Consider the following 26,962-nt stretch of genomic DNA (forward strand, 5'->3'; position numbering starts at 1 on the left):
GTGTCTATTCACAAGCGCAGTGCTGGTTATTCATCGTTTTCCCATAAAAATCCAGATCTGAAGATAAATCTCACTCAATCTTGTGCTGACTCAAGCTGCCTGTCTTACAGTTTATCTATCTTTATTAAATAATTATAATCGATTGGGCAAAAATACTCTTTTGGGTAAGGTTATACATAGTTTGAGAGAGATAAATTGGATTGGAAGCAATTCGTATTTAGACGTCAATAGTTTTTTAACACTGACTTTACAGAAATGGGAAAATAGAATGATGATGGTCCTTAGTACCGCTTGGCATCACTTTGATAATTGATAGGAGATAGTAAATTCGGATTTTTAAAATGAAAATAGCCCTAGCAAAAATTAAAAAAAGATTGAAATCGCAAGGATTGAGTAAAACATGTACAGCTGTCACAGTAGTTAGAATCAAGCGGAAAGCTTTAGGGCTACGAAACTAGGGCAAGCTACGCAGACCGAAACCGGAAAAAAACAGCGGGGGGATAAATCAGGCGATTCAATATGAAAAAAAAACGAGATTTTTAGAACTTTGATTTTTTAAAATTTTGACTTTTGTCGTTGTTGTTGTTCGAGAAGTGATAAAAGGCAAGAAAAGTGAACGTAAATGAACTTGGTTGTAGAAGTTTTCTATTGCTGAACGCTCATGAAGTGTGTAAATGTTTGTTTTTGTTTTGCAGAGTTGTTTTTGTACAGAAAACAAATATGAGAAATAAAAGATACCCCAAAGAAAAAGAATGAAAATAGAATGGAAGCAGGGGTACTTTTATGCCGTAATCATGTCGTTGTCTTCATCAGAAGAGTCGTCTCTAAACTCCCCAGCAGATGCAGCTCCTCCGCTCTGAGCATTGCCAGAATCAAGGGCGGGCACATCATCATTGGTAAAATTTTGATACGAAACGACACTCGACGAGGCTTGGGATTTTCTGTAGTAATGGAAAGCCACGCCGCTAAGAAAAGAAACCGCCAATTCATCAAGAAAACATGTCGCTAATTTACCTCAACGCGCCAATTATCAAAACGCTGAATACGGTCCAGCCCTTGGAAGATTTACTTTTGCCTTCTGCTTCAATTTTTGCCGGCTCGTCTATGTCTTCAATGTCGAAATAATCACGCCACGACCTAAATAGTACCATAACTTATCGAGCTTTCTCAGTAGTCTTACGTTGAATCTTTCATTCCGTAGTCTTCTGGGACTTCCTGTTGTTTGGGGCACTTGGTGCTCAATTTGGTTTCTTGATGATGAAATTTTTCTTAATAAAACGAAATGATAATTGGATATTATGATAAATCTACCTTTTTCGTTCTCAGACAGCTTTGATTCATCGCATTGATCGCCTGGTATTTTGATATATCCTTTGGAAATAATCTCTTCTTCCGTTTCACCGATGCAAATGTCTCGGTGTCCTGGGAAAAGATAGAACAGAAAGGTCGAGTATTCAACATACCAGATGATTTAAATGATGGATCAGGGATACAATCAGCTGAATCAGGATCTTTTCGATAGTAACCAAAGTCACAGAGATAGTCGTAGGCGGTGCATTTGCACTTGCTGAAGGTCTTCTGCGGTTCGTATCCTTTTCCGTTGTAGCAGACAGATTCCTTCTTGAGTTTCTTGTAGGTCGTCCTCTTTCCGAGCTGACAGCCTTCCTCTGATTCGCCTTTCAATTTAATATCTTCGTGAGCTTGCCAGTTTTCGTAGTCGTCATCGGTACAGGCTTTTCCCAAGATTGCCTTGAAATCGAAAGTGTAGACGACCCAGTTTTCTTCTTGCTCGTTCCAGCCCCAGATAGCAACGTCTGTTGATTTCTCCCCAGGCTCACCGACAAGTCCTGAGAAATTAGTGTATTTGAAGATAGCTGTCTTTGATTTGAGAATCTTGAAAATCGATGGATTACCTGTGATGTCAATCTTCTCTTCTGTGAATTTATAAGAATTCCAACATTGACCTTCATTAAAGCTGAATTTGATGGTGTCGATTTGTTCGTCATTAGTGACAGCCCAGATCACGGATCCAGAATCACCGATCAGCGTTCTTAAATAAACGATGTCACGAGTCATCATTTGCCAGAACATTCGAATCATCGAATTTGACGATGCTTACTTGTGGGGTCCTTCCAAGGTTCTTCTCCAGGTGTAACCACCATCGCTGGAAGCGAACACGTCGGGTTCATCGGTTGAAAGACCGTCTCCTACATTTCCGTGGCTGAAGATGAGGCCTGGCGCGTAATTAGTCGAGTATGGCATTTCTGGCACAGACACACCCTTGATTTGGGAAAAGGCACAGTGAACCTGGAGGCGACAGAAGTCGTTTTCGTCTTTTGTGCAACCACAACCCCAATCGTTGCAGTTAGTTGGTTGACCTAGAGGATCCCAGGTTGCTCCCTTGTCGTAGGTAATACGAGTCTCGATTCCCTTGTCATCCTTGAGCTAGATAAAAGAATCAGAAGAAATAATATAGGAGATAATCTTACGATGGATGTGAGATAGACGCCATTCATCGAGTCTACTTTCGCAAAGTCAGTTACATCATCTCCATTTGGATAAAGATTGTTGTCCAGTGATTTGCTGAAGACAGTTCCTGTATGATCCGAAACGTAAATCGCTCCTTTGCCAGTATCTCCTTCGTCATCGACGTGCATGAAGATCATGTTTTCCGAAGCATCGAGAATCGAGTAAAATTGCTCCGAATTAATGGCAGGAAGCTGGACCGCTCGGAAGTTATCGCCATGGTCGGTTGACACGTGCATGATTCTGCGTACATCATCGTCGCCTTCTGCCATGTATCGAACGGACACAAAGAGAAATTGCTCTTGAATGCCGAAGCTCCAGACATGTTCGGTGAGGGCTTCGCTCGTTTTACCATCATCTTTTGAACGATAAAGGGTCATTGAGAAGCGATCCCGGCGGCCCGATCCAAGAGGGTCGTGAGTGTAGTAGAAAATATCGTCATCTGAAGATTTGGTTAGTAAAGGGTTATTGAAAGAAGTCAGTCTTACTTTTAGGGTCCCATTTGAAGGCAGAAGTCTTGCCAGAATCATGAACAGCCCGCCAGCTCTTACAGAAATCTGTAGTAATCCACAACTGTTGAGAAGTAGCATCCGTCGCCAAAATGTGAGATGCTTTTTTCGGGTGGAACTTCATCTGGCTTCCTGATAGCTCAAAGGGGACAGTCTGTCTGGTCCAGTGGACTCCTTCGTCTTCAGAAACGTAAATGTCGGATGTTTCGCCGAAGCCGAGAGGGTGGTTGTTGACGATGAGGATAACGTGGCTGGAATCGGCAGTGGCAGTGAGAGCACCACGCTTACGGCTGAAAATAAATATGAAAACGAAAAGATTAGAGTTGAGAAATTTACCGGATGTATTCGTTTGAAATTTTGTCAGTGATTTCCTCGAAGTGTCTCCCGCCATTCGTCGATAAATAAAGCTTACTGGGATAAGCTACAAACGATTCGTACGTGGTAACTGCAAGAATGTGACCATTCTCGCCAGTCCAGACGAGAGATATGGAAGGATTTGTATCCTTGGGAATTGTGAAAGTGCTTACAACATTGTCTTCTTTGAATTTTGAGTCATTAAAATCTCCACATTTGTTAAAGCCGTCTTCTTCCTCTCTTCTGCTTCTCGATGTGCTTTCTTCTGATCGACGTTTGCGAACCGGAAGATTTTTTCGTTCAGGTCTATCGAGCGTCCGAACTCGCGAAAGATGATCCGGTTGGAGATGTGAGAGGTCGAGGCGATCTTCCCGAAATCCGATTACAGAGCTGACTCCAAGAAGGAGAAACAGCTTCATTCTACAAGAAATACGTTCATAGATGGCTCAAAAGTGTTAAATGTTGATGTTCAGTTTTTTTTCTACACTCAATTAATCAATTCACAAGTCGCTCAATAATACGTTCAATATGATTAAAGTGCGAGGGGAGAACCCATTCACGTAAACATTCCAAAATTTCGCCTCTGCTCTCTTCGACATTTATCTTTTCGACAAAAGCCGAGCGAGATGTCAACCCATGGATGCTGAAACATCTGATCAGATTCGTTGTTCTTTCGTGCAAATTCGCCCAGGTTCGTAATAACACTAAAAATTGTTGAATATGAAAATACATCAGAAGAGCGCCCTAGGCGAAAAGACTGTCATACTGTCAAAATAAAGAATTTCATTCATTGTTAATTACCTGCAGGCGGAGATAACCAAAACGATTTCATCTTCAAAAACGCTGGAAACACTTCTCCCGTCAACAAACAATGCGCAAAACATCTCAACAAAGTCTCATCTTCCCCGGTTAGCTGCCTCCAGTGCTCCCCAAGAGGCGTATTCGTCGCTGTATAGTAGCAAGTGTACAGTGCCTCGATTTCGCCAGAAGTGGAGTTGTATTTTGGAGTGTTGTTTTTGTTTCGATTGAAGGTAACGTACTCAGGAACGATGTGAACGATTTGCTCCGCCGTAACTTGGTGGCAGCATTTTAAATAGGTGTTGCCCTTCTGGTTCTCTAGCTTTTCTTGGTAGCAAATTATCTAAACAAAAAATAAATAAGGATCTTCTTTGGAAACCCTTACGTTTGGTCGTTTCTTTGCCAAAACACTTGTCGGATAAATCTTCCCTTTCTCCCCGGTGGGTAATTTATACTCACCCTCTTCAGTATGGAAAGCGATCTGGTCTCCGAATCCGGACAGAAAGAGCTCGCAGAGAAGAGTACACTCCTTTGCGCTAGGTTGAGGAAGTTCTCTTTCCACTAGCACTTTCTCTTCCTCATCATTCGTCAGCATTTGCCTTACGACGTGCGTAATCAATCTTCGCAACTTTCTGACTTCCTTCAATCCCTGTGACCGAACTCCAATCGTCGAAATAAACCCTTCTGGGTCTTTGGAACTTTCAGAAGCTCCGATAACAGACAAAAGAATGAGAAGATCGCCTAATTGCGATTTGGTTGCATCGGCCCAGAGCTCCTTTAGCGCCTTCATTCTGTCATTATTTGCATCAACTAGTTCTCTGACTGTGCAAGCGGCGACAATGGCAATCGCGAATTTGAGTAAGTTTTGTTGAGATGAGAGCGATAGAATTCGGCCGAAACGGGGAGATACTGGAAACGCGTTCATTGTTTTACCCAGAGGAGTAATGTTTCCTGAAAAATGAATGGTCAAATGAGCAGCGGCCGAAACTATTTTCACTTATGTCCTCTTTTTTGGCAAAAACATTTCGGCAAGCTGCCGAAACTTTTTTCGTATTTTACTTCGGTTTTTGTAAAAATGTTTCGGCACACAAACTGAACTGGAAATCTCAATGTTCATCGGCATCAATCAAACATTCCTCACTCCTCATCCTCTTCTCATCCAGGCTATCAGGAGAAAATTATCATGTCTTGGTGCGTAGATTTGAATTCAATGACCATGAAAGATGATATGAGCAGAAAGTATTTAATCTAATTGCCCCTTACCACGGGGCTTCGCCCCTTAGGTCCTAAAATGCCGGGGTCTAGTCTAGGGTTAGTTAGGGTTACCTCGGGAGATTTGTTCCGTCATTTTGCAGGTGCCCCCTAACCCTAACCTTTATTTTAGCAAGTACCAGAATTTTGATTAATTTTCTTTTGGAGAAAAGTCTTAGTGAGTTAGCTTGGGTTTCTGAAATAGGGTTCGTCAATTTTTGCAAAATGAAGAATGAATCTCCAGAAATACATCGTCTGAATATCAGAACTGATAGTAACACGAGATTTTGGAGGTGACAAATTGATAAGGACCATTTATTTGATGCGCATACCGTCGCGAATCAGGATGAGAATGGAAAAGCCTGCCGAAATTTTTTTGCTCTAAAGACGGTTAATTCTGATTTTCGTTTCGGCTCGTGCCGAAATGTTTTGCCAGAAAAATGAGTGGAATTTGTATTAATATTTCGGCAGGCTGCCGAAACATTTATCACATTAAAGCCATTCAAAGTGATTTCTGTTTCGGTCGCCTTTGCCGAAACTTTTATCCGTACTAACAGGTTTTTTTTAAGACTGCTCCTCAACTGTGGAGCGGTTTTGAGTATCTTAGAGTCGAAATATTTCAATTATCTCTTTTGCAGCAAGTAGGGGAGGGTCCATAGTGTGTTAAATAAGCTTTTGGTGGTTTGATCTAAATCGGTGGTGGAGCAATGACGTCATCATTCCGTAATTCTGGCTATTTTATAGACGGCAAACAAAAATTGAAAAGTGGTAAAAAGCAATATACTTTTGTTCTAATCGAGCAGAGGTCTTCCGCACATCAGTAAAAAGTATTTCGGATTATTTTTGGAGTCATCACCAAAGTTGGTGGTGGAGAAATGACGTCATCGTCAATTTTTCCTATGCTTTTAGTGTATTTTTGACTATCTGGTTACTCCACCACCACTGATGGTGCTGACACCAAATCCTTATTTAACACACTACAGTGCTTCTCTAACAAGGTCCAAAAGAGAGATTCAAAATATCTCGACTCTAAGGCACTCAAAACCGCTCCACAGTTGAGGAGCAGTCTTAAAAAAAACCTGTTACTACGCTTGATTCATTCTAGCAAATTCGTAGAAAAAATGACTGATCGTTATTTGAAAAGTGGATTGCCGGAAATCAAGGCTGACGGGAAAATATTTCTGAGGTGATTTTTTTTCTTTGATTGCTTACCAGAAATTTGTCTCTTTGACGGCCTCTTGAGAGCGCCCAGCTTGACACAAAGTTTTTCTGCCTTGGTAAGCGCTTCTTCGTCTGGCAACGTAACAAATGGAAAATTCTTGATCTCCTCGATTCCGAACGCCTTCATGCCTAGAACAAGATCGTCCAATGGCTTCATAGTGATTTCTGGCGGAGGAAATTTAGCGAAATCTTGGAACACGGCGGAAGAGTAAAGTCTGAAGCATCTTCCAGGCCCAGTTCGACCGGCTCGTCCGGCTCGTTGATCTGCTGCTGCCTGTGAAATCCATTCAATTTCGAATTTAGAAACTCCGGTAACGGGCGAGAACTTTTTCGCTTTATGTCTTCCTGTATCCACAACGTATTTGATTCCAGGAATGGTCAGGGAGGTCTCGGCGACGTTTGTCGCTACGACGACTTTTCTGATTGGTTCGGGAAAGTCTTGGAAGATGTTCTTTTGCTCGGAAGGAGGAAGGACGGAATAGAGTGGAAGTGCACGCATGGGGAGGGTAGCATCGAGTGCGGTAGAGGAAATGTCAAAGGATGAAAGATCGTCATCCATGTCGACTTCTCCAAATTCATCGTCATCTTCGTCTATAAGATCGTTAGTTTTTGGAAAAGAAAAGTTCTTGAAATGGTTCGTTTTTGGGGTTGTTCGTTCTCGATCAGATCTGACTGAGAACTAAGGCTACTTTGATGCTTATCATTGGGCATATAATTGACGGAACAAGACAAAAATCATCGTTTAAAATGAATCCTAATCTCGGTTTATTCTTTCCACTATACCTTGGGCATTTTCGGCTCATACTGCAAGAGTTACCCTTTTAAAAAAATTAAAAATTGAGATTGTAAAATATGTATTTCAGTCTTATTGTCATTCGACCTTGGGGTATCATTTTCAACCGAAATATTCTTACCTAAATGCAGATCGTCATTAATTCCAGGCTCTTTTTTCTCCTCTTCATCTTCTTTTTTTGGCTCTGATGAGAAATTATCCAAATCGAGCTCTTTCTTCTCTTCTTCTTTTGGCGGATCTTTCGGAAACGTTTCTGATAACATTTTTACAAGTCGCTTGACTTCATCCTGCCCCGTTACAAATACCAAAATTGATCCAGCGGGCTCTTCTCTGTGAATTCTAAAGGTGAACGTTTATACCAATTTATTTGTTTGAATGGAAAGATATGACGAACCTGCATATTTTTCGATATGCTGCTGCAATATAATCCCTCAATTCTGTCTGTTTGGCAAAAGACGTTGTCACTGGATATTGCCTGCTTTCGATTTTCAACACTGGTGGCACGAGTTTTGGAAAGAGCTTTTTATTTGCAATAAAGTCGTCGATTCGAAGTGTTGCTGACATGATGATTAGCTTGAGTGGGTTGATATTTCGCTTTCTGCGCAGCATCACTACACGGGTCAACATTCCAATCAGCACATCCGTGTGGATAGACCGCTCGTGCGCTTCATCGATTATGATACAGCCGAATTTGGACAGTAAGAAGTCGGAGCTCATTTGACTGAAAAAAAAATTCACTTCATGGGCCATGAATCATGGCGCATTTGGGATACAAATGTGGCCAACTCCCCAAAAAATAAAATCTTGTCTCGTTCGTGCCTATAGAATGGCCTACCTTAGCAAAACACCATCAGTCATAACACAAATCTCCGTCTCCTTCGAGGTCTTATTTTCGTATCGAATATGATGCGCCACTTGTGGTTCTTTCTTGCACATTTCGTAGCGAATTCGCTCCGCAGCCGAAGTAGCGGCAATTCTCCTAGGTTCGGTCATACCAATCATGCCTCTAGCGCAAAATCCAGCTTCGTAAAGAAATTGAGGAACTTGTGTCGTCTTGCCCGATCCAGTTTCTCCACAGAGAACGACGAAGTCATTTTCTGCCACGGCTTCTAAGACGGTTCCCTCATCGGAGAGAATTGGAAGTTCTTGACGAGCTTCTTGGATCTCTGCAGGGCGGTTGATCAGGACGTAATCGAGCTTCGGGTCGTTCAATTTTGGTTTTTCCTCGACGACTTCTTCAGCGACTGTTTGAGCTTCCTTGACTGGAGTTTCTGGAACTTCTTCTTGTATATCAGATGACTCAAGCTTGTGTGGCTGCGGAAGAACTGCATCGTTGTCAGATTCTTCATCGGTAGAAACATCCGAAGATTCGACCTCTTCTTTCTCTCCCTCTTGCTCCAGTTTTGCTCTTTTCGCCCCTCTGATCGCATTAATCTTCTCCTCCTTCAAAATTTCCCTATCCGGACGCTTCGCCAACCAGACCGACTTTTCCTGCGCTTTCTTGTTTCCAATGTGAGCAATCGACTGATACCTAGCCAGCTCAGAAGATGGAACGCGGAGTTCATTCAGTTTTTCAAGCAGCTCTCCTCGTTTCGCTTTCTTTTCTTTTTGCTCGACAAGCTTTTCCAAATGCTTGCGCTTTTTCTTCGACAACTTTGGCTTCAGAACTGGGGCGCGTTTGATCGAAACCGTCTTTTTCTCAAGGATCAAGGCGTTTGAATCATCAGCTCCTGCTTCTTCTCCGTCTAACAAAAATTGTCTAAACTGTGGCCAGAAAAGTAGGTTACCTAGTAATCTACTGTCCGCCTTGACCAATGTCGCTACAGTCTGATCTCTTCCACTTTTGTTAAACCGCTTTCGATTGCCCTTTGCCATAACTCAACTTCAACCCTGAAACACGAGTTTTCAGACGATTATTGAATCATTTTTATAAAATTTCGGCAAACTGGAGAAAATGTGAAAATTATATAGAATAGTAGTAATAATATTTATGAATCGAGAGAAAGGAAAACGGCGGAAACAAAAACTGAAACTGAACTCGGGAAAGAAAAAAAGGTTAAAATATAGAACAATGCGGAACATTTTCGGAGGACAGAAAAATATGGAAACACGAAAAAAATAGAAAAGAAAAGTAGCATAAATTGAGTCATAAAAGATTAAAAGAGAGTCATGAAGATAAAGAGGCGTTTTATTTTGTACACTTTTGAATACTTGAAAATTAGAACACTATGAGTTGGAAAAATAAGTTTGAAGTGAACGGATTACTGGAAACGACCTTCGGTGACGTTTTTAAGATGCCTGAGATTATAAAACTGCTTCATAAAAATAGAAGAAATTGGCTCGATTCAGACTTATATTTTTCACCAAGATGGGATCACAAAAAGCCTTGTTTTATGGGGAAACTGAAGCACGGAGACTCATATTTTTATTCAAAAAGAACCATTTTACCTTCCTTTTAAAATGAGTTGCGTTAGAATTCTATGTGGAAAACGCGAGCCAACAGAACACGGTCGGATATTTGAACAGTTGAATATTTTTGTTTATTTTTATTGTATCTGAGATGCCGAGGCAGAACTCTCGGTCAGGAACATTGAGCATTTTTATATTTATTGGAATTTGGATTTTTTCGTTTTTCTCGATCAGTTCATATCGTTTAGGATGGAAGACAGGCTTTGAGAACTTTTCCCGTTGCCATTCTAAAAGAGGGTTGAAAGGAGACAATCAAAAAAGGAGACATTTACCTGCATCAAGTCTAACTGGTGTTGCGTTGGCGGTATGAGCGGAATGTCAAGGGGTTGTGATGACGCTGAAGTCAGTTCGTTGAGGAAGTTTTCGTTGAGGAAGTCGTGCGTTGTGTTTGTGCTTGGCAGCGCTGTTGGTTGACTAGAATTGGGGAATTGGGGAGTGTTGAACTCGTTGTTCAGCGAACCGAGCCGCGGCAAATCGTAGCCGCCAGCTACTGAGGCGGAGGAAGAGGGGACGCCGTAATTGTTCATTTGCAACGGGTGGCGCTGCTCCATGCCAAAGGGGACAGATTCTAAAGAAGTGAATGTGATCAAAGATAGGTTAATTCCTTACCATTGTCATTGGAAGGGGTGAACACAATATTAGGAACTGGTGAAGTAGGACCCTGATAATGATGCTGATTCTCCGGCTGCGAGAGTTTGTTATTGCTATTCGGCGAAGTAGTATGAAGGTTGTTCTGTTGTGTGTTGGTCGATGACGATGTCTGCATTAAACTGTCGAAAGAGTCCGTTTCCGATCGTGTCTGTGGTGAAGATGGCAGCGAGTTTGAATTAAGTCTTTGATTGGCGTTGAAAGAGGCGGAGACGGGCGAGCCTGGCGACGATCCTGGCATATTCCAGCTCATTCGGTTGTTATTGTACGGATGCTGAAGGATTTTTGATATCAAGGAAGGGAATAGCCCAGGGACTCACCGGCCTTCTTGGGTTTCTGGGCGAGGCGAGTGAAGAATTTGTTGAACCAGTGGAATCTCGCTGACGCATCGCGCCAGGCGAGTCAATTCGACGATTAGGTTCCTTCAAAATTAAATGGTAAGGGGATAGGAAAGTTCCTGAGTGAGTACCTTAGCACTTGAAGGCCTCGAGTTTGTCTTGGGAATAGTAAGAGTCGTCAAATCCGGCAAACTTCCACACGGAGCTCCTTGTGGCGTTGAGAGTTGCGGCGGTCTTAGTCGGCGGTTCATCTTAAAAATGTATAAAAAAGGAAGAATTGTAGATTAATTACTGGTGGGTTAGGAGGTGATGGTTGAGAGTGAGCGGGCGCAGGAGCCTGTAGCTGATTTTGACCTCGTTCCTGATTGACTTGGTCGATTTTCTGATTCACCGTGTGGTGCAAAGCAGAATCAGAAGTCGCCCGTAAAAGTCCGTAGTTCTGTCCGCTACCGCCGTTCTGAGAACTCATCCCCCAGTTGCCAGGTGGTTCCAGAAACATTCCACTGCTATTCTGGGGATATGAAGGGGGTATGACTGGAGGAGGCTCTTGGGGAGCAGAGATTGCCGGCGCATTCATTGGAGGCTGGGGATAGCTCATTTGGCCGAAGTTTTGGCCGCACTTTAGAACGGATTTTAATTGTAAGGCTTTTTGAAATCAAGAAAGAGTTTATTTTTGAAAGTAATAGGTAATAAATAAAAATAATCCGATTCCTGAGAGCCGCTGTTATAATTATTATATGGCATTTGTGGCATTGGAGCATTCTGCGCAGCGGAGTGAATATTCGGCATGGAAGACCAAAGTGCATTTCTCGGGCCCATGCCCATCCCATTTTGTCCCTGGACTCGGTTCAACAGCGGATTCATCCTCATCGGGCCCATTCCGGGCAGCGGACCACCTGGCATCGGCATTTGCGGTCCTTGGCCCGGGTGATGTGTGACTGCGCGAACTTCTCGCAGGATCCGTTCATAGTTGCCCTTTTCTTCGGCTTCCTTTTGCTTCAGGAGCGCGATCTTCTCGCTGAATTTTCGCGGGTTCGCCATACTGGCTGGTCCAGTGCCAGATCGACTGGGTCACTTCAACATTTATCAAGTCTGAAAAGAAAACTATTAGCTTCAAATTTGGCATGAAAATTTGTCTCTTTTGGCAGACCAGAAAGAAGATAGAGATACTATTTCTGTCGATTCATGGGTAAATTAATCGATATCCGAAAAGAATCTGACTAGCACCGATGCTTCGGCGACACATACGAGCGGCTAATTATTCATAAACGGGTCCGCGAGCCTATTTACTCTTCCACGAGATATTTTTATCGCCTCAAAAATCGCCCTACAGGCAGAAAAAATAAATAATAAAAATTTATTCAAACAAAAGAATCTCCATCTAACTAATCCAAAATTAAATCATTTTTACAAAAAAGGAGAATGAAAAAGAATGTCTCTAGCACCATTGGAGCTTCTATTTTATGCATTGATCTAAAAGCTTCAGCATCTTTTGATTCAGATGCGAATCAATTCTTCTGTAATGGAATTGAATTAAAACCTAAGAGCGTGTCTTTTTCTCTCCGTCGTTGACCGTCAAAAAGCAGCGACAGTTCGATAGAAACAAATCAGTATTAATAAAACAAGCTGCTTCTGATTCCGCCGCAAGTAGTACATACACGAGTGAAAGAAAAAATGGCGCAACAGAAGAGTCAACAAATGCGCCGCACTGAAAGGGGCCCACTCGCACTTTCAATGGCACGATTTCAAATACTTTTCTGTTCCAATTTCTAAAGGACTTCACCATTCAACGCGGGTAGAGTAGATAAACTAGGCCGTGCTCAGTTTTCTAGGGAAAAATTAGCCTAAATTTATCAAACAAAAAGGCACTGATACTCTTTTTTTAAATTGCAATTCCGAGTCAGAATTTTTGAAATCAATCTTAATTTTCTTCAACAAAAACAAGCACTTTTATGGTGAAATATCTTTCTTGAAACATGGCATTTATAGACCTCGTAAAAAATTATAAAGCAATTAGCTGTCATTATTTTTATCTGTCTTGAAATACCGAACCTTACTTTTGTCCGTCGAAATGCAAGAAAGAAGCATCTCTTTTGAAAAATAAACTTTCAAGAAAAATAACCTCTTTTGTGAGGGAAAATGAAACGTCAACTGTACAATGATCTGGTATTGAAGCTGACAGCTTCCGTCAAAAATAAGATATTAGAAATTATAAAAAATTAAAATATGCCCGTCCCTTGATGTAAAAATATAGGATGAAACTATCGACCCACCTCAATACTCGAAAAACGGTCATAAACCGTACCGTGGTTTTCCATCTTAAGAGCGCCCAACTTAAGAGCGTTTTTGCCAATATTTTCCATATTTTGTCATCTGAAAAAATCCCAACTTTAGAGCGTTTTTAGGAATTTTTAATTAATAATTAGAATAACGTTTATTTCAACCTGAAAAATCATTGAAAAAAATTGTTTTCTACGCTTTTTTTCAGGTGAAATCATAGCCTCTGATTCAAAGATCGTAATTTTTTTATCATAAATAGGTAAAAATGACCTCAGATGCATTTTTATAGTTTTGGAAAAAGTTCATTTTATGCATTTTCATTCATCATTTTTTTCCCACTGTCGTCCTAGTTTGATCGTAAATTTTCCAACTTAAGAGCGTTTTGGTCTACCCTTGTCATCTGAAAAACGCTCTAAAGATGGAAAACGACGGTACTTGAGGCGCAAGTTATGAGCATGTTTTCCCACGCTATCAATGCGTTTGTGTGGATAACTCTATTTGCTCAGGATTACAGTAAAAAGCTAGTGCCGCCGCATCGAAAAAGAATGCTTGAAGGAAAGAAATTTTATTAGAAAAATGAAGACAGATCTTTCAAAAGTCTGTCTTCATAGACTATCGATTTCTGATGAACCATTATCTATGGAAATTATGTTGCGAAAGTCTAAGATCCTGTCTTCAAAAACGTTCGTTGCTCAAAGCAATCCTTGAAGTCGAACATTTCAACTAAAATTTGGCTATTCTTGACCGTTATAAACTTCGAAAGGCTCAATTCAAGAATGAGGATATTCTTTTGGCCTCGATCTTTCAAGAAAAAGATGGTGATCTTGAGTATCATGAATCATAATCTTAGGATTATCTGATGCTCATCATTTCCGAAGCTTCATCATGCGATGGCATCAGATAAATCACCATTTTAATCGAAATATTCTCCTCCTTGATTTCATACGAATTTATCTTCCGCTGGAACAATCTCTAAGTCGCTTATCTGCAGTTGTTCTTTTGGCCGTATCTTCCGATAATCTCTCTCTATGAGCGAGGAATTCGATCATTCAAACAGGGCGAGGACTCAGTGTTCGTTTTCATAATTACGAAATCGCGTAAATACGCCGCAGTTGGTTCTTTTCACACGATTCGCATCGTTACCCTCTAGTTCCTAGCCTCTCTTACAAATGAAAAGCTATTTTCGCAGTAAAGTAATTGGTCGATTTCCGCTGTAAAATCGCTTTTACGATGGCGATATTGTTTCAACCGGAAGCTAAGAAGAGCATTTCGTAGTAGATTTTCGCAATCTTTTAGTATATCGAATTTTCTAGGGCAACATAAAACTGTCAACCTTGAGGTAACAGGAGATTCATGAACGATTCTGAGTTAATTTCTCTGTCTAAGGTCAAAAAGGCCTATTTCTTTAGGGGCGATAATCCTTTTAAATTGCTTGGAGGTTGAGCAGCTCAGTGGATTATTGAAAATTTCGACTCGAAAATATTTTTTTCTTTCATTTTTTCTCTAGATCTCGAGCGCGCGCGAACCCAGGGCTTGGGAGGAGGGGCGAACGCGACAGCTGATTGGACGCGCCAGCTCAGCGCCCACGCCGCACTGAAGATCCAGGATCATCCTCGAGCACGAAGACGGCAATTTCCGGACATAGGTCGGCCTAATTTCCCCAGATATGTCATCGTCACCGTCTTGTGGAATATACTCCGACCCTGAGGCAAATTGATATCTTCAGTAAACGAATTCGACAAACACCTGATTTTCCAAGAGGCATAGTTTTCGCGAATTTTATTATCACTCGTCTGGGAAAACCGGGAACTCAAGTATTGCCGGATTTAGGACTGTAGCTCATCATGAATTAATTTTGAGCCAAACTGATTTTCCTTCAGACTTCATCTTTGGCAATGAATGAAAATCAAGATACTGTCAGCTTAGAGCCGATTCTTGGAAGAAATACTGTCCGAAAGAGCCCCTACACTTGGCTTACCGCTATTCTTCCTGGATTACCATCAATTTAGAGGATAAATCTGGGTCCCTATAGCACGAACAGACTGCTAGTCTGGATCCTGGGCTAAAAACTTGCGTCATTTTATCGACCATCGGACGGTAAAACAACCGCAGTTCAGCTCTTTCCCACAAATATGTGTAAAAGTAACGAGATAGCCATCGTAAATTAGTGCATTTTACTACACGATTCTCGTACTAATAAAGGACGAGTTACCATTACCCGTTTTTTTAAACCATTTTATCCTCGATACCGCATCTATCCTCATAAGTTTTCCCTCTCTTTTTGAGTCAGGAAATCCGCAAATCTCTAAAATCCGACTTGATGAAACAAAATCAACTCGTAACTGGAAAAATTCCTCAGTGTCCTCGATTTTTATACCCTAACGCCCCCTGCCTCTCGCAAATAAAATTTTCCCTGGAAATCCTAGCATTAAATGACGCCACTGGTTTTCGAACTTTCTGACAAACGATTTGACTGTTCTTTGTGTTCACTGTGACGTCAAATTCGTCGCTTCTATCTCGTGGCCCAGGAGAATCTCTGAAAGTTTGTCCTTGCCGGAAATTTTCGAAGGACATTCAAAAAAATGAATTTCTTATTCGATTTTTCGAACATTTTTCTTTACAAAAGTGTTGTTTATCCAGCTTCATTCCTGAGTTTTAAAGATAACAATACTCACCAGACCGGAGAATAATTATTTTATTAAAGAATATTATATTATTTAATTTAAAAACTTCAAATGAAAAACCATCGTCAATAAACTGCGCAAAAGCCTCCTGCTTACGCCCGAAAATCAGCCCGCTTGGCGTTAGTAATAATAAAATAACATCATTCTTGATTATATGAATGAGAATATTTTATTGAAATGTTTTATTGAATAGTTGTTTCGAAGATTTCACCAAACCAGTGCGACAGGAGAGAATAAGAAGAGAAAGAGGAGATGAAGAGAAGGGAAGTGCCGAGATCTACGACCGGAGGAGCCGGAGGAAATTACCAGCTGCCGCGTGGATCCCGGTTTACCTGACCGTTGTTTCGTCGTGTATCGTTCAGCTCGTTCATTTCGAACATGTAGACGCGAAGGTTCACCGACTGAAACAAAATCCATCAGAACATATTCATTTGCATCAAAATCAGATACTCTTATAGGCTGATATAGTCGATGAAAGAACTTACCTTTGAAGAAATAAATCTGTTGACTTCTGCCGCAGATTTGAGGGGCAAGGTGAACAATGGCGTTGAGGAGATATCCTTTGTGAAGCGATGCAAGTATGTCACGTGATCCAGCTGGAAATCACTTCCCGGAGCTCTTGTGACTGAACAAAGCGGTTTCGTCATCTGCCTCTGTCAGTGCAATGCTTACCGAAGAGTTGAATGTCTCGTGGATACTGAGGTTTTACTCGTAGCGATAAGGAGAAGCTTATTTGGCGGGTGCAGGATTGCGAGTCTCCTTGAATCTCACAGGAGAGTACCCACTCGTCGTTGAAGACGCGCTGACGATTGGACTCAAAGGCCAGCTTTGGGATGTAATCGTCGGTGCGATATGATCGGACCAAAAGTCTTTAAAATTTTTTTATTTTTTCTTTCTTTCGTGAAATTTGCATACCTGTGTAGATAACGCTGTCAAACGCAAACAGGCTGAGAATGTTATCTTTCACGCGGGCCTGGTGCCCCTGAACGTCGATGGATTTTTCAATTTCTTCTTTGGCTGATTCGCAGGTAGCAAATTTGTATTTGCAAGCTTTAGTGTGCGTGTCCAGCTAGAAAATAATTAGAAAAAGGTTAAAAAACAAGGAAGATTTTTTAGAACAGCAGCGTTTTTTGATCAAACAGGATGGACTGGAATCGGTAGATGGAAAACTGGTTTTTCTACTGGTAAAGATGAAGTGATCTTTACCTTATCTAAGGGTCCCTTCCAGTCACACCCCGCAAAGTTGTATCTGCATTTAGAAGGTCTAAAATACGGCGCGTGACTCAGAGCTTGTACTCAATTAATTTCAACCTTTTGTTACAGCGATGCCTTTCATGCGCCTCAATGTTACATCGGTTCACCATTTGCGAGCACCAGCTGCATTCTGTGGGAATTTCGCCGACAGCCTTACAAAAGGTTCGAAACGGGCTTCAAAGGAAAACTGATCATGTTTGCTTGACAGGAGCTCGAAAATTGATCACTTCGGCTTTTCAAAACTTCGAGAGGTAAGAGAAAATAAGCTCTTACTAGATTCTGAACCTATCCCTTTTCGGCTGCTAAGTTCCTCATACAGCGCTCCATACTGAAATAATCAGATGTCAACAATGATTGAGTTTGGTCGCGTGGCTATTTAGATTTGGCTGCGCGCCAAGATAGCTCGAGCTGAAGTCCGTGGCGTCTGTCCTCTGAGACGCACGAGCTTTTCGTGTGTATTCCCCAATGTGTCGTTACCTGATTTCGCAGCGGCAATTCGGACATGTTGACTGTTCTTCTTTGAGACGGGCGTCTGCAAGAAGATGGTTGAGACACGTGTAGCACATCAGGTGGCCGTTCTTGCACTGATAAAGAGCGACGCCAGGGACATCCAGGCAAACAGTACAGGAGCAGTGTCGGGTGATCTTATCCATCATCTCATCCGGCGAGTTTTCTTCCTCAACACGTGCTCGCTTTCTCGAATTAGAAGAACTTGTTGATTCTGGCTTAGCAGAACTTTGAGCAGGTGGGTCCAGAAGCCCTTCCAGGCCTTCCTCTGTCGATGTCATTTTCGAATGTTTGCCAAGTTGATTTTTTTTTCTCAAGAGTTGATCTTCTTCCTAAAAGAGGAGAAAAAATATTTTATCTCTCGGCTTGAGCTTGCTGAGCGAGACAATGAGCCGGAGTAGCAGCCCCGTGGTGTGTTTTTGGCTCCTGGTGGTTCGATCCTGGCCCCGACCACGGGCTACTAAGCCCTTGTGGACGACAGTGATCACACCCTAGTCGTAGTTATCTATGCTCCCAACTCTGCCATCATCGTACCTGTTAATCTGTCTTCAGGACTCTTCGTTAATAAAACTCACAGAGGACGAAAATCACTTTTCTTCACAAGTTTACTTCTTACTCAGACTTTGCGTCTGTCTATCCAACGTTGTCAAAAATGTGCCGAGTTTGCAGAAAACCCAAAGTCTGGCTTGAAAGTCTTTTCGATTTTACGAAAAAGTGAAACCGTTTTTGGTGATCTTGAGACACGTGATCAACGTTTTTGTGGAGCTGTATCACATGAGAGTTGTTTTCGGAGAGGTTTGGCCTGAGAGAGAGGGGCCTCGTGTCACGAGTTGAGTTTAGTTGAGCGTTGGCCAGATGCCAAAATAAGTGTAGCTGGACTTGACGGTCGAATGTCCAAAGGCCGTCTCAGTCTGCCTAGAGTTAGTATTTCAGCCTGTTTGAATCGATAGGAATATTATCTAATCATCTGGGTGCTGAGTTGGGTGATTAAATTTTAATTGTTTTGGGTGATAACAACTCAAAATTGGGATAAAGTTTGCTCCTCATCTAAATAACATCATCTTGATGAACACTATTACCATTTATTTTGTATTTTTAAAAGTGTAATAAATCGATCAATATTATATTTCCGAAGTTCTCGTGCTATTGTGAGAGATGACTCCTCCTTGATTTCAAGGGTCCAAATCCCAGGATCTACTAGTAGAATCCAGATTCAAGTGATGATGATTCGAGTCCTCTCCAGTAAAATTATGTTTACCTTTTTACTCTGTTTATTTGTCCTCCGAAGTCACTATCTGCCTCGGAACGTATCGACCAACAAAAGATAAAAATGAGAATAGTAAGTGCGCTTACTTTACTAGCAACTTACGCCACAGCGATAACGAAGACTGTAGCTGTTAGGAATTTAAAATGTTACTCGAATAATTATGAAGTGGGTAATTGTGACTCGATCTCCTTCAAATTCAATCTTGAGAAAAGGAAAGGATTCAAAAAAACAAGTTGATAATTCTTAACGCTCAGTTTGATCCACAAAAAAAGATCTCGAGCAGAAACGAAACTAGAACTTCTATTAGATGGAAAAGCAAGACCACTTGATATAAGAATCGTCTCACAACCTCGACGAATGATGAAAATTTTTCTCTTTGACGGACGAAGACTTCGACCAAGAGTATCCCCCTTTTACGCTGGAGTTCTAAGTACATCTGGCCTCAACGAACTGTATGTCACAATCAACAAGAATGATTACGTGGTCCTTTTGAATGGAAGAAACATTGCCCAGATAAGCAACAGAAATCTCGGAAAGTCGATGGCTCATCGGAATAAATTTAACAGAATCGTCAAGGCTCGCGCCACCAGTACCCTGCCCATCAAGTATGCAAATTAAAGTCTTCCATTTTTTCTGAAGGCGTTCAAATTTATATTTAAATAATTTCCAGACGACTGGTGGTGGCTGAAGGAGGACGGGTAAAGCGATGGGCTCGAAATGCCAATGATCCCAATTGTGGTTACACGTAGGATAAAACTAGAATTCATGTTGGTCAAATATTTAGTTTTGAAATTCCCTCGAGTGCAGCATCTGCTCGTGATAAAGCTACAGCCAAGAACTTCGAAGACTACGAAGGGGGAAAATGCATTACTCGGAGAGACAATATCAATTTTAACATCGCAGCGGTAATTGATCTCCGAAATTCGGGATTTTTAGGAAGTTTGATTTAGGCCCACGTTGTCGGCGGCGTAAAATCTATCCCCGGGCAATTCCCATGGCTTGTTTCTCTACGATTTGATCATTATGGAACAGTCACCCACGAGTGCGGAGGTGAACATATATTTTTATCCCTCGAAAAACAGGATTTCTAGCGTCTTTGATCAACAGAAAATGGGCCGTTTCTGCAGCGCACTGCTTCGCTAGCGACTATGTTGCTAAAAACTACCAAGTTTACGTTGGCGACTACTCTGTTGCAAACGACGATTACAACAAGGAAAGAACTCATAGGACAACAATTGCTCAGTACGTGAAACATCCTAACTTCAACATGCAATCATTGAAGGATGATATTGCTCTTTTGAGTTAGCCGAAGAAGTGCCGAGTTATAATGAATTCCGATCGCCCATTTGTCTGCCGACTTCTTCACAGCAATTTGGAGAGGGAGACTGCTGCCAGGTAAGCATAAAGATATTTTCCATAGTAAGGTTTTTACTTTAGGTTGCTGGGTGGGGCAAAACAGCATCAAACCAAGCTGATCTCGATAGATTCATTGAAATGGATCAGCAATGCGCCCGAAAAACTCCTGGATACTCGCCATTGTACACGAAAGATACTCCCTTAGTACCGGACACTCCAAGATTCACCTACCAAGAAATCTTTCCAGGCAATGAGTGCGCCAGTCTTATGCGAGGTCGCATGGATACTTCTGGAGCGCAATTTTGCGCTAGCAAGAGACTTGAATGCAATCTTATGGCTGATACTTGCCAGGGGGATTCCGGAGGACCCTTCTTTTGCAAAGAGCCCGGAACCTGTAAGAGAAAGATATAATACAGCTAAATAATCATTTTAGTTGACTCTGAAGAACCGTCAATCACAATGAATGGGGCTAGTTACAAACTTGCTAATACTGATAGAGCGGTTCTTTGGGGAATCACGAGTAGTGGCGGAAGTTACAATTCTGCTGGTGAGCATACTGGCTGTGGAGATGCTACGGGAGACAGTAAAGGAGGTTAAAAAAACTGACACTTTTAGGCACTCTTTTATCAAATTTTCTAGCTGGTATTTACACTAATGTTGCTTCGTACATGGAATGGATCATGGGCGTCTTCCGAAAGAATAGATTCAGCCCGTCAGGATGATCATTTTTTAGCTTGTGAATAAAAAAAAACTAGAAAATCATAATAACAAGCTCATTTGTCTAAGACGAAATGGCCAAGCGGGTTTAATTGATTTTCAAATTCCTCAATCGTTCTAAACAAAATGCATATCGTATAATAACCTTTCCCGCAAATGCATAAAATTGAATCGAGTTATGTTTTGAGTTGATTTTTATCCAAATATTGGATAAAAGGTAAGTTGTAAGAGATTATTTTCTGAAAGAGAAATTTCTTTTAGCAAAATGTTGCTGCTTTTCGGAGCATGTTTCCTGACGGGAATATCGGGCCGAGTTCAATATTCGAGCTTCGATAACCTTGACGGAATCCAGGTTGGCTCCAAATTTTTCTATCTCAATGCACCGCAAGGAGCTGCGGCTTCTCCAGCAAACTTTAACGACGCAAAAGAAGTTTGTGAGATGAATGGAGGGAAACTCGCGATCCCTCAAAACGCAGATGAAGATCAAGCTATCTCTAGCTACATCGAGGAGCATTTTCTTGGAGATGCGTCTCAAATCCGACAATACGACGGGGCGTGGATCGGAATCTACATGCTTCAAAACGGAACTTTCATGGACATCGATGGCAACCAGGCTGATTATGTTCCCCTTGATTTTCACTCCCGACTCGTCGCGGATTTCGATATTTGTCTTTCCATCACTCAAGGTTTCTACTTTTCGTCCTCGGAAAGCAGCTACACTGAAGCAGTGATGTGGGATGAGAGCTTCTGCGGCCGAAGTAAGATGCCACTTTGTGAGATCGATCTCTCCACGACCTGTAAAATTACTCTTGTCGCCCCTGCTGTCGAAAATCTGAGCCTTTTGCCTCACGAAGAATCCTGTGAAGGAAGCAGCCGATGTTTCAACGGGACATTGGTTGTTGACACCTGCACTTTCCCTACTCTCTATTCTGTCAACGAGACTGCTTGCGTTGATCCAAGAGAAGTGCCAGAATGTGATGTTAACGAGTGCCTTGACCCGAACGCTTGTCCTGTCAACTCCATAAACTGCACGAACGAAGTGGGTACATACACTTGCGAGTGCGATGCCGGATACGAATTCAACGACTTTGGCTGGACTTGGAACACAACTGCTTGGGAATGTTCAGATATTGACGAGTGTGCTGAGCAACTTGATGACTGCAGCGGCAGGAGCTCCTGTAATAATTTTGACGGTGGTTTTGATTGCATCTGCCACACTGGTTTTTATTACGAGAACTTTACCCACGGAGAATGCGTCGACTACGATGAGTGTCACGATGGAATCTTCTACGATAGAAATGTTTGGCCAGCGATTCTGATTGGAGACAGTCAAGATCCGATGAACACTTCTGTCATGGCGGATGTCTGGGAAATGATCACAGCATGCCCATCTTTCTCGAGTTGTGCCAATCAGCTTGGAGCGTACAACTGCACTTGTGATGATGGGTACATGATGAAGATGGATAACTTCTCTGACTATGGCTTCATGTGCGAAGACTTCGACGAATGTGCAAGTGGCGATCACATGTGCGATGAAAACGCTTTTTGCGACAATGACTCGCCTGGTTACAATTGTACTTGCATGATCGGTTACATTGGTGATGGCTGGAACTGCACTGACGTTGATGAATGTGCGGACGGAACTGATATGTGTGACGATAATGCTGTCTGCGACAACTTCGACGGCGGATACAATTGTACATGTGAAGTAGGCTGGGAAGGATCTGGATTCAACTGCACCGATGTTGACGAGTGTCTCGAAGAAGAAGCTCTCCGACAAATCGGCGCTTTTGATGACTGTGATATCAACTCTTCTTGTAACAACTTGCCAGGATCTTACAACTGTACCTGTGACGAGGGATATTTTGGAGATGGATTTAATTGCACCGACGTCGACGAGTGCGATCTTGGGATTGATATGTGCAATGATAACGCGGAATGTGGCAATTTTGAAGGTGGATACAACTGCACATGTGTGATCGGATGGGAAGGAGATGGTTTCAACTGTACGGACGTTGACGAATGTGCACAAGAAGATCTTCTTAGACAAATTGGTGCATTTGATGACTGCGATGTCAACTCAGTTTGTCAAAACTTGCCAGGCTCGTACAACTGCACTTGTATGGACGGATTCACCGGTAACGGAACCGTCTGCGACGATATTGACGAGTGCTCAGACGGATCCAACGACTGCCATGAAAATGCTTACTGCATGAACTTTGATGGCGGGTTTAACTGCACTTGCATGGAAGGATATTTCGACGCAGGTTCCCAAAATGATACAAGTGGTACCTTATGCGAGGACTTTGACGAATGTCTCGCGGGAACCGATGCTTGTCACAATCAAGCTACTTGTAACAATACTGATGGAAGTTATACTTGCGATTGTAATGACGGATTTTACGGCGACGGCTTCTGCTGCAAGGATTCTGATGAATGCGGATCACAAATCTTTTCAACTACTGATGAACCTACAACAACTACAAATTGGCAACCAACAACGACTACATTAGAAAGCTGCGAGTTCGGTCCGATCTCTCTTCCATGCCCAGCTGATTTTGAAGATTTCAATGGACGATGCTACAAAACACTTTCTAGCCCTCGAGATTATTATGCTGCTGCTGACCGATGTCAAGAACTTGCTTTCGAAAATGACAGTCCGAATGGCTACATCGCGACTTTTGTTGATGGAGCTCCTTTCTCTGAGCAATTTGATGTGCTTGTTTCACTTGCTGGTGATAAAGCACCTTGGATGGGGTTGGTCTGGAGTAGCGGCTTCTACGGGAACATATTTGGGGAATCATTTTCAGAAATTTTGGGTGATAATGATGCCAGTTTCTTTTGGGCGCCGAATTTCCCAAAACCAGCAAACGGCGACTGTGTCCATTTCACACTTGTTGCCACTTTGAAAAACAACGATTGCTCGATCGAAAGACCAGTCATTTGCATGATTGAATATCCCGAAACATTCCCTGTTGACTCTCAAGTTGCGACCAATAACTGCAGTGCGTTTGCCACTTGTGCCAATACTTTCGGAGATTATGAATGTTTCTGCAATGACGGCTACAATGGAACTGGATTTTCTTGCGAAGATGTCGACGAATGCGCTTTAGAGATCGATGAATGCGGTCCTGCTAATGTCGGTTGTGTTAATTTTGACGGAGGCTACAATTGTACTTGCGAAGACGGCTACCGAGGAGATGGTTTCGACCCTGCTTTCCTCGCTACTCGAATCGCTTACACCGGGTGTGAGGATATCGACGAATGCTCTGAAGGAACTCACATGTGTCACGGTATTGCAGATTGCACAAACTTTGATGGTGGTTACAACTGTACGTGTCATCTCGGCTATGAAGGTGATGGATTTAATTGTACTGATGTTGATGAGTGCCGAGAAGAAAATATGCTCAGAATGGTTGGCGCTTTTGACGACTGCGATGAAAATTCACACTGTTCGAATTTCCCTGGTGGTTACAATTGCACCTGCAATGATGGATTCCAAGGCGATGGATTCAACTGTACCGACATCGATGAGTGTGCAGAAGATGGAACTTGTCATGATAATGCCTTCTGCAATAATTTTGACGGAGGATTCAACTGCACTTGTTTTGATGGCTACCAAGGCGATGGATTCAACTGTACTGACATTGATGAATGCGCTGATGGATCTGATGAGTGCGTCGATTTCTCCTTCTGCACAAACTTTGATGGTGGCTTCAACTGTACCTGCGAAGACGGTCTCGAAGGAGACGCCCTCGTTGAGTGCGTTGATATGGATGAATGCGCTACCGGATTTAACACTTGTGGTGAAAACGCAAATTGTACAAACACTTTCCAAAGCTATGAGTGTTCCTGCAATCCTGGATTCCACGATGCCGGATATTGTCCAAGAGGATCTTCTGATGGATCGGATGACATGTTCTTCTCCACCATTGACCATGACAACTGCATTAATCTTTACCCATCTCTACGAAATTTCGACGAAGCCATCAATATCTGCCAAAACGAAGGCGGTGAACTCTTGACCTTCGATCAGACCAATCAAAATGATCTTAGCATGTTCAACGCTTGGGTTTTCAATATTGCTGCTGGTCTCCCTGCTTGGATTGGCTACACCGCTCCATCTGGTGCCAACGATCCATCTTTGATGACCAATATATACACAAATGAACCAATAGCGAGTACATTCAACCTTGCGCCAAAACACCCAAATATCTGGGACGAAGCCTGTTTCCACATGACGGCTATCGGCCAGTGGAAACAATCCGAATGCACAAAGTTCAGACCAACTCTTTGCATCTTTGATCAAGGTCCTGTTGGGGAGATTTGCGAAGACATCGACGAGTGCGCGGAGAATATTTGCGCTGAAAACGCTAATTGTGTCAATTCTGTCGGTTCTTTCGAGTGTACTTGTCCAGATGGGTTTTCTGGTGATGGTTTCACTTGCGAGGATATCAACGAGTGCGATTTTACTCCTGTTCCATGCGCTGCTAACGCAAACTGCAACAATTTTGATGGTGGATTCGAGTGCCTCTGCGCAGAAGGATTCGAAATGAATGCCAACGAAACTAGCTGTGTTGATATCAATGAGTGTGCTGACCCAACCACTTGCTCTGATCCTAATTCTTCGTGTTCCAACACTGAGGGAAGTTTCTCCTGCGACTGTAATGCGGGATACGAGCTTGATACTACAGATCTCTGCGTTGACATCAACGAGTGCCTCGATGGATCCAACCAGTGCTTCCATCAACTTGCTACTTGTGCTAACTTGGATGGAGGGTATGAATGTATCTGTGCCGATGGGTACGAGGGAGACGGTCTTACCACTGGTGATAACTGTACTGATATCGACGAGTGCTCAGATGCAACAATCTGCGATGCTAAGGAGAATAGCGAATGTGTCAATTCAGTCGGTAGTTATGATTGCGCTTGCAAACCTGGCTTCTTGCCTCTTGGAACTGAGTGCCTTGATTTTAACGAATGCCTTATCCCAGGCGCACATGATAAGTGCGATCCCGTCAATGGAATCTGCGACAACACCATTGGTTCATATGAGTGTTCTTGCCCAGAATTCTTCAGCGGTAACGGTACGGTCGATGATCCTTGTGTCAGCGACCTTGGTTTCTGCTTGTACGACGAACTCAACATCGAAAATGCTGTAATGACTGATTGCAGCACATCAACAGATGAGTTCGAATCCTGCACCGGTGTAACTTGTGCTCAAGGTCTTTACCTGACTTTTGATGGAAAAGACCCCATGAATATTGTTTCTGAGTGTACCTGCGACAATCATGTCAACTGCACTCATACCTTGAACAAGAATGTTGCCTGTGTTGACTGCCCCGATAACGATGTCATCACTTGGTTTGGATTCAGCACAAATCAAATCAAGGTAAGACATTCGTCAGTCATAAATTATTTAGATATTGACTTTCAGGTTTCCGGCCCAACCGGTGGCCTCATTCAATCCCGTGTTGAAGCCAACCTCGCCGTCACTTCTGACTGGAGCACTTACACCGTTCTCTTGGTCTTCCCAGGCGATCTCACCGACGCACGAATTTTCACCTGGGTCTTTGACGTTGCTAACGTTATTCTTGAAGCTGATGGAAGTTCTACAATGGTTGTGCTCAACCAGAATGCGAACTCTCCAAGTTTAACGGACGCCTGGTCCGAGTTCTTTGTTGGTCTCGACAACGTTGCTTCAATTGTTGACTCGGATGACTTGACAACATTCAAAGTTGGAGTTATGCCCGGATCTATCGCCAACCCAGACTGTGTTCTCGATACAAACGCTGATATGCCATCAGAATCTTCCTCGAGAATCAAGCAGAGAAAAGAGCGAAAATATGCAAGAAGAAATAATGCATAAATTTTCGTAAAAGCTGTAGTGACTCAAACGTAGTGAGAAAAATAAACTCTCATTTTTATATATCCAGAATTTTTAATTGTCGTTCAATTATATTTTCATTTTGATCAATTTATTAAAAAAA

The 26,962-nt window shown here is 42.3% G+C and overlaps 5 protein-coding genes across 7 annotated transcripts in view; 2 read left to right on the forward strand and 3 right to left on the reverse strand.

The window, feature by feature from the left end:
* Window positions 1-104: 104 nt before the first annotated feature.
* LOC145701016 (putative ATP-dependent RNA helicase kurz) overlaps window positions 105-26,962 on the reverse strand; it is a 29,993-nt gene continuing 3,135 nt past the window's right edge. The window contains exons 2-11 of one of the 2 annotated variants that reach the window (XM_081778244.1): window positions 3,372-3,809; window positions 3,015-3,325; window positions 2,490-2,968; window positions 2,120-2,445; window positions 1,914-2,050; window positions 1,464-1,847; window positions 1,312-1,422; window positions 1,181-1,268; window positions 1,015-1,137; window positions 105-965 (exon numbers count right to left, since the gene is read on the reverse strand). In XM_081778244.1, the coding sequence (XP_081634370.1) occupies window positions 782-965; window positions 1,015-1,137; window positions 1,181-1,268; window positions 1,312-1,422; window positions 1,464-1,847; window positions 1,914-2,050; window positions 2,120-2,445; window positions 2,490-2,968; window positions 3,015-3,325; window positions 3,372-3,808 (2,580 nt within the window). In that variant the 5' untranslated portion in view covers window position 3,809 and the 3' untranslated portion in view covers window positions 105-781. Of the gene's footprint in view, window positions 966-1,014; window positions 1,138-1,180; window positions 1,269-1,311; window positions 1,423-1,463; window positions 1,848-1,913; window positions 2,051-2,119; window positions 2,446-2,489; window positions 2,969-3,014; window positions 3,326-3,371; window positions 3,810-3,850; window positions 4,094-4,190; window positions 4,531-4,572; window positions 5,139-6,650; window positions 7,251-7,573; window positions 7,792-7,846; window positions 8,174-8,287; window positions 9,198-9,239; window positions 9,343-26,962 lie in introns of those variants that run through there. The other variant, XM_081778243.1, reaches the window with a different exon arrangement.
* Window positions 9,382-11,557, reverse strand: LOC145701019 (uncharacterized). The gene is made up of 6 exons (XM_081778247.1): window positions 11,200-11,557; window positions 11,039-11,158; window positions 10,890-10,991; window positions 10,531-10,843; window positions 10,194-10,489; window positions 9,382-10,148 (listed from the first exon to the last, which is right to left on the reverse strand). Exons 1-6 carry the CDS (start codon window positions 11,503-11,505, stop codon window positions 10,092-10,094), a joined length of 1,194 nt encoding a protein of 397 aa, XP_081634373.1. The 5' UTR covers window positions 11,506-11,557; the 3' UTR covers window positions 9,382-10,091.
* On the reverse strand, window positions 16,022-18,146 carry LOC145702241 (zinc finger TRAF-type-containing protein 1-B-like). Its single transcript, XM_081779456.1, is given in 7 exon segments — window positions 16,022-16,272; window positions 16,357-16,496; window positions 16,544-16,940; window positions 17,078-17,135; window positions 17,183-17,276; window positions 17,416-17,453; window positions 17,603-18,146. Coding segments are annotated over 7 exon segments (1,137 nt in total). The 5' UTR covers window positions 17,914-18,146; the 3' UTR covers window positions 16,022-16,173.
* Window positions 18,842-21,097, forward strand: LOC145701023 (kallikrein-8-like). 2 transcript variants are annotated; one of them, XM_081778251.1, is made up of 7 exons: window positions 18,842-19,087; window positions 19,148-19,504; window positions 19,570-19,644; window positions 19,684-19,804; window positions 19,850-19,949; window positions 19,991-20,294; window positions 20,337-20,476. In XM_081778251.1, the coding sequence occupies exons 1-6, from the start codon at window positions 18,963-18,965 to the stop codon at window positions 20,203-20,205; spliced, it is 993 nt and encodes a 330-aa protein (XP_081634377.1). In that variant the 5' UTR covers window positions 18,842-18,962; the 3' UTR covers window positions 20,206-20,294; window positions 20,337-20,476. The 2 variants fall into 2 exon arrangements, with proteins under 2 accessions (XP_081634377.1, XP_081634378.1); XM_081778252.1 differs by lacking the exons at window positions 18,842-19,087; window positions 19,148-19,504; window positions 19,570-19,644; window positions 19,684-19,804; window positions 19,850-19,949 and adding exons at window positions 20,689-20,847; window positions 20,895-21,097 and having other exon boundaries at window positions 20,156-20,294; window positions 20,337-20,649.
* Window positions 21,071-26,895, forward strand: LOC145701015 (uncharacterized). The gene is made up of 3 exons (XM_081778241.1): window positions 21,071-21,189; window positions 21,234-26,364; window positions 26,410-26,895. The coding sequence occupies exons 2-3, from the start codon at window positions 21,238-21,240 to the stop codon at window positions 26,839-26,841; spliced, it is 5,559 nt and encodes a 1,852-aa protein (XP_081634367.1). The 5' UTR covers window positions 21,071-21,189; window positions 21,234-21,237; the 3' UTR covers window positions 26,842-26,895.

The sequence above is a fragment of the Oikopleura dioica genome, chromosome PAR (assembly GCF_907165135.1).
Source record: "Oikopleura dioica chromosome PAR, OKI2018_I68_1.0, whole genome shotgun sequence".
Classification (NCBI taxonomy): Eukaryota; Metazoa; Chordata; class Appendicularia; order Copelata; family Oikopleuridae; genus Oikopleura; species Oikopleura dioica.

Excerpts from the sequence above, each read along its gene's own strand:
- LOC145701019 (XM_081778247.1), bottom strand. The coding sequence starts at position 11,505 with ATGAGCTATCCCCAGCCTCCAATGAATGCGCCGGCAATCTCTGCTCCC. Across the intron at positions 10,992-11,038 it reads CGAGGCCTTCAAGTGCTAAG|GAACCTAATCGTCGAATTGA; the intron begins GTACTCACTCAG and ends TTAATTTTGAAG. Across the intron at positions 10,490-10,530 it reads CACCCCTTCCAATGACAATG|AATCTGTCCCCTTTGGCATG; the intron begins GTAAGGAATTAA and ends TCACTTCTTTAG.
- LOC145701023 (XM_081778251.1), top strand. The coding sequence starts at position 18,963 with ATGAGAATAGTAAGTGCGCTTACTTTACTAGCAACTTACGCCACAGCG. Across the intron at positions 19,088-19,147 it reads GGTAATTGTGACTCGATCTC|GCTCAGTTTGATCCACAAAA; the intron begins CTTCAAATTCAA and ends ATAATTCTTAAC. Across the intron at positions 19,950-19,990 it reads AGTCACCCACGAGTGCGGAG|CGTCTTTGATCAACAGAAAA; the intron begins GTGAACATATAT and ends CAGGATTTCTAG.
- LOC145701015 (XM_081778241.1), top strand. The coding sequence starts at position 21,238 with ATGTTGCTGCTTTTCGGAGCATGTTTCCTGACGGGAATATCGGGCCGA. Across the intron at positions 26,365-26,409 it reads TCAGCACAAATCAAATCAAG|GTTTCCGGCCCAACCGGTGG; the intron begins GTAAGACATTCG and ends ATTGACTTTCAG.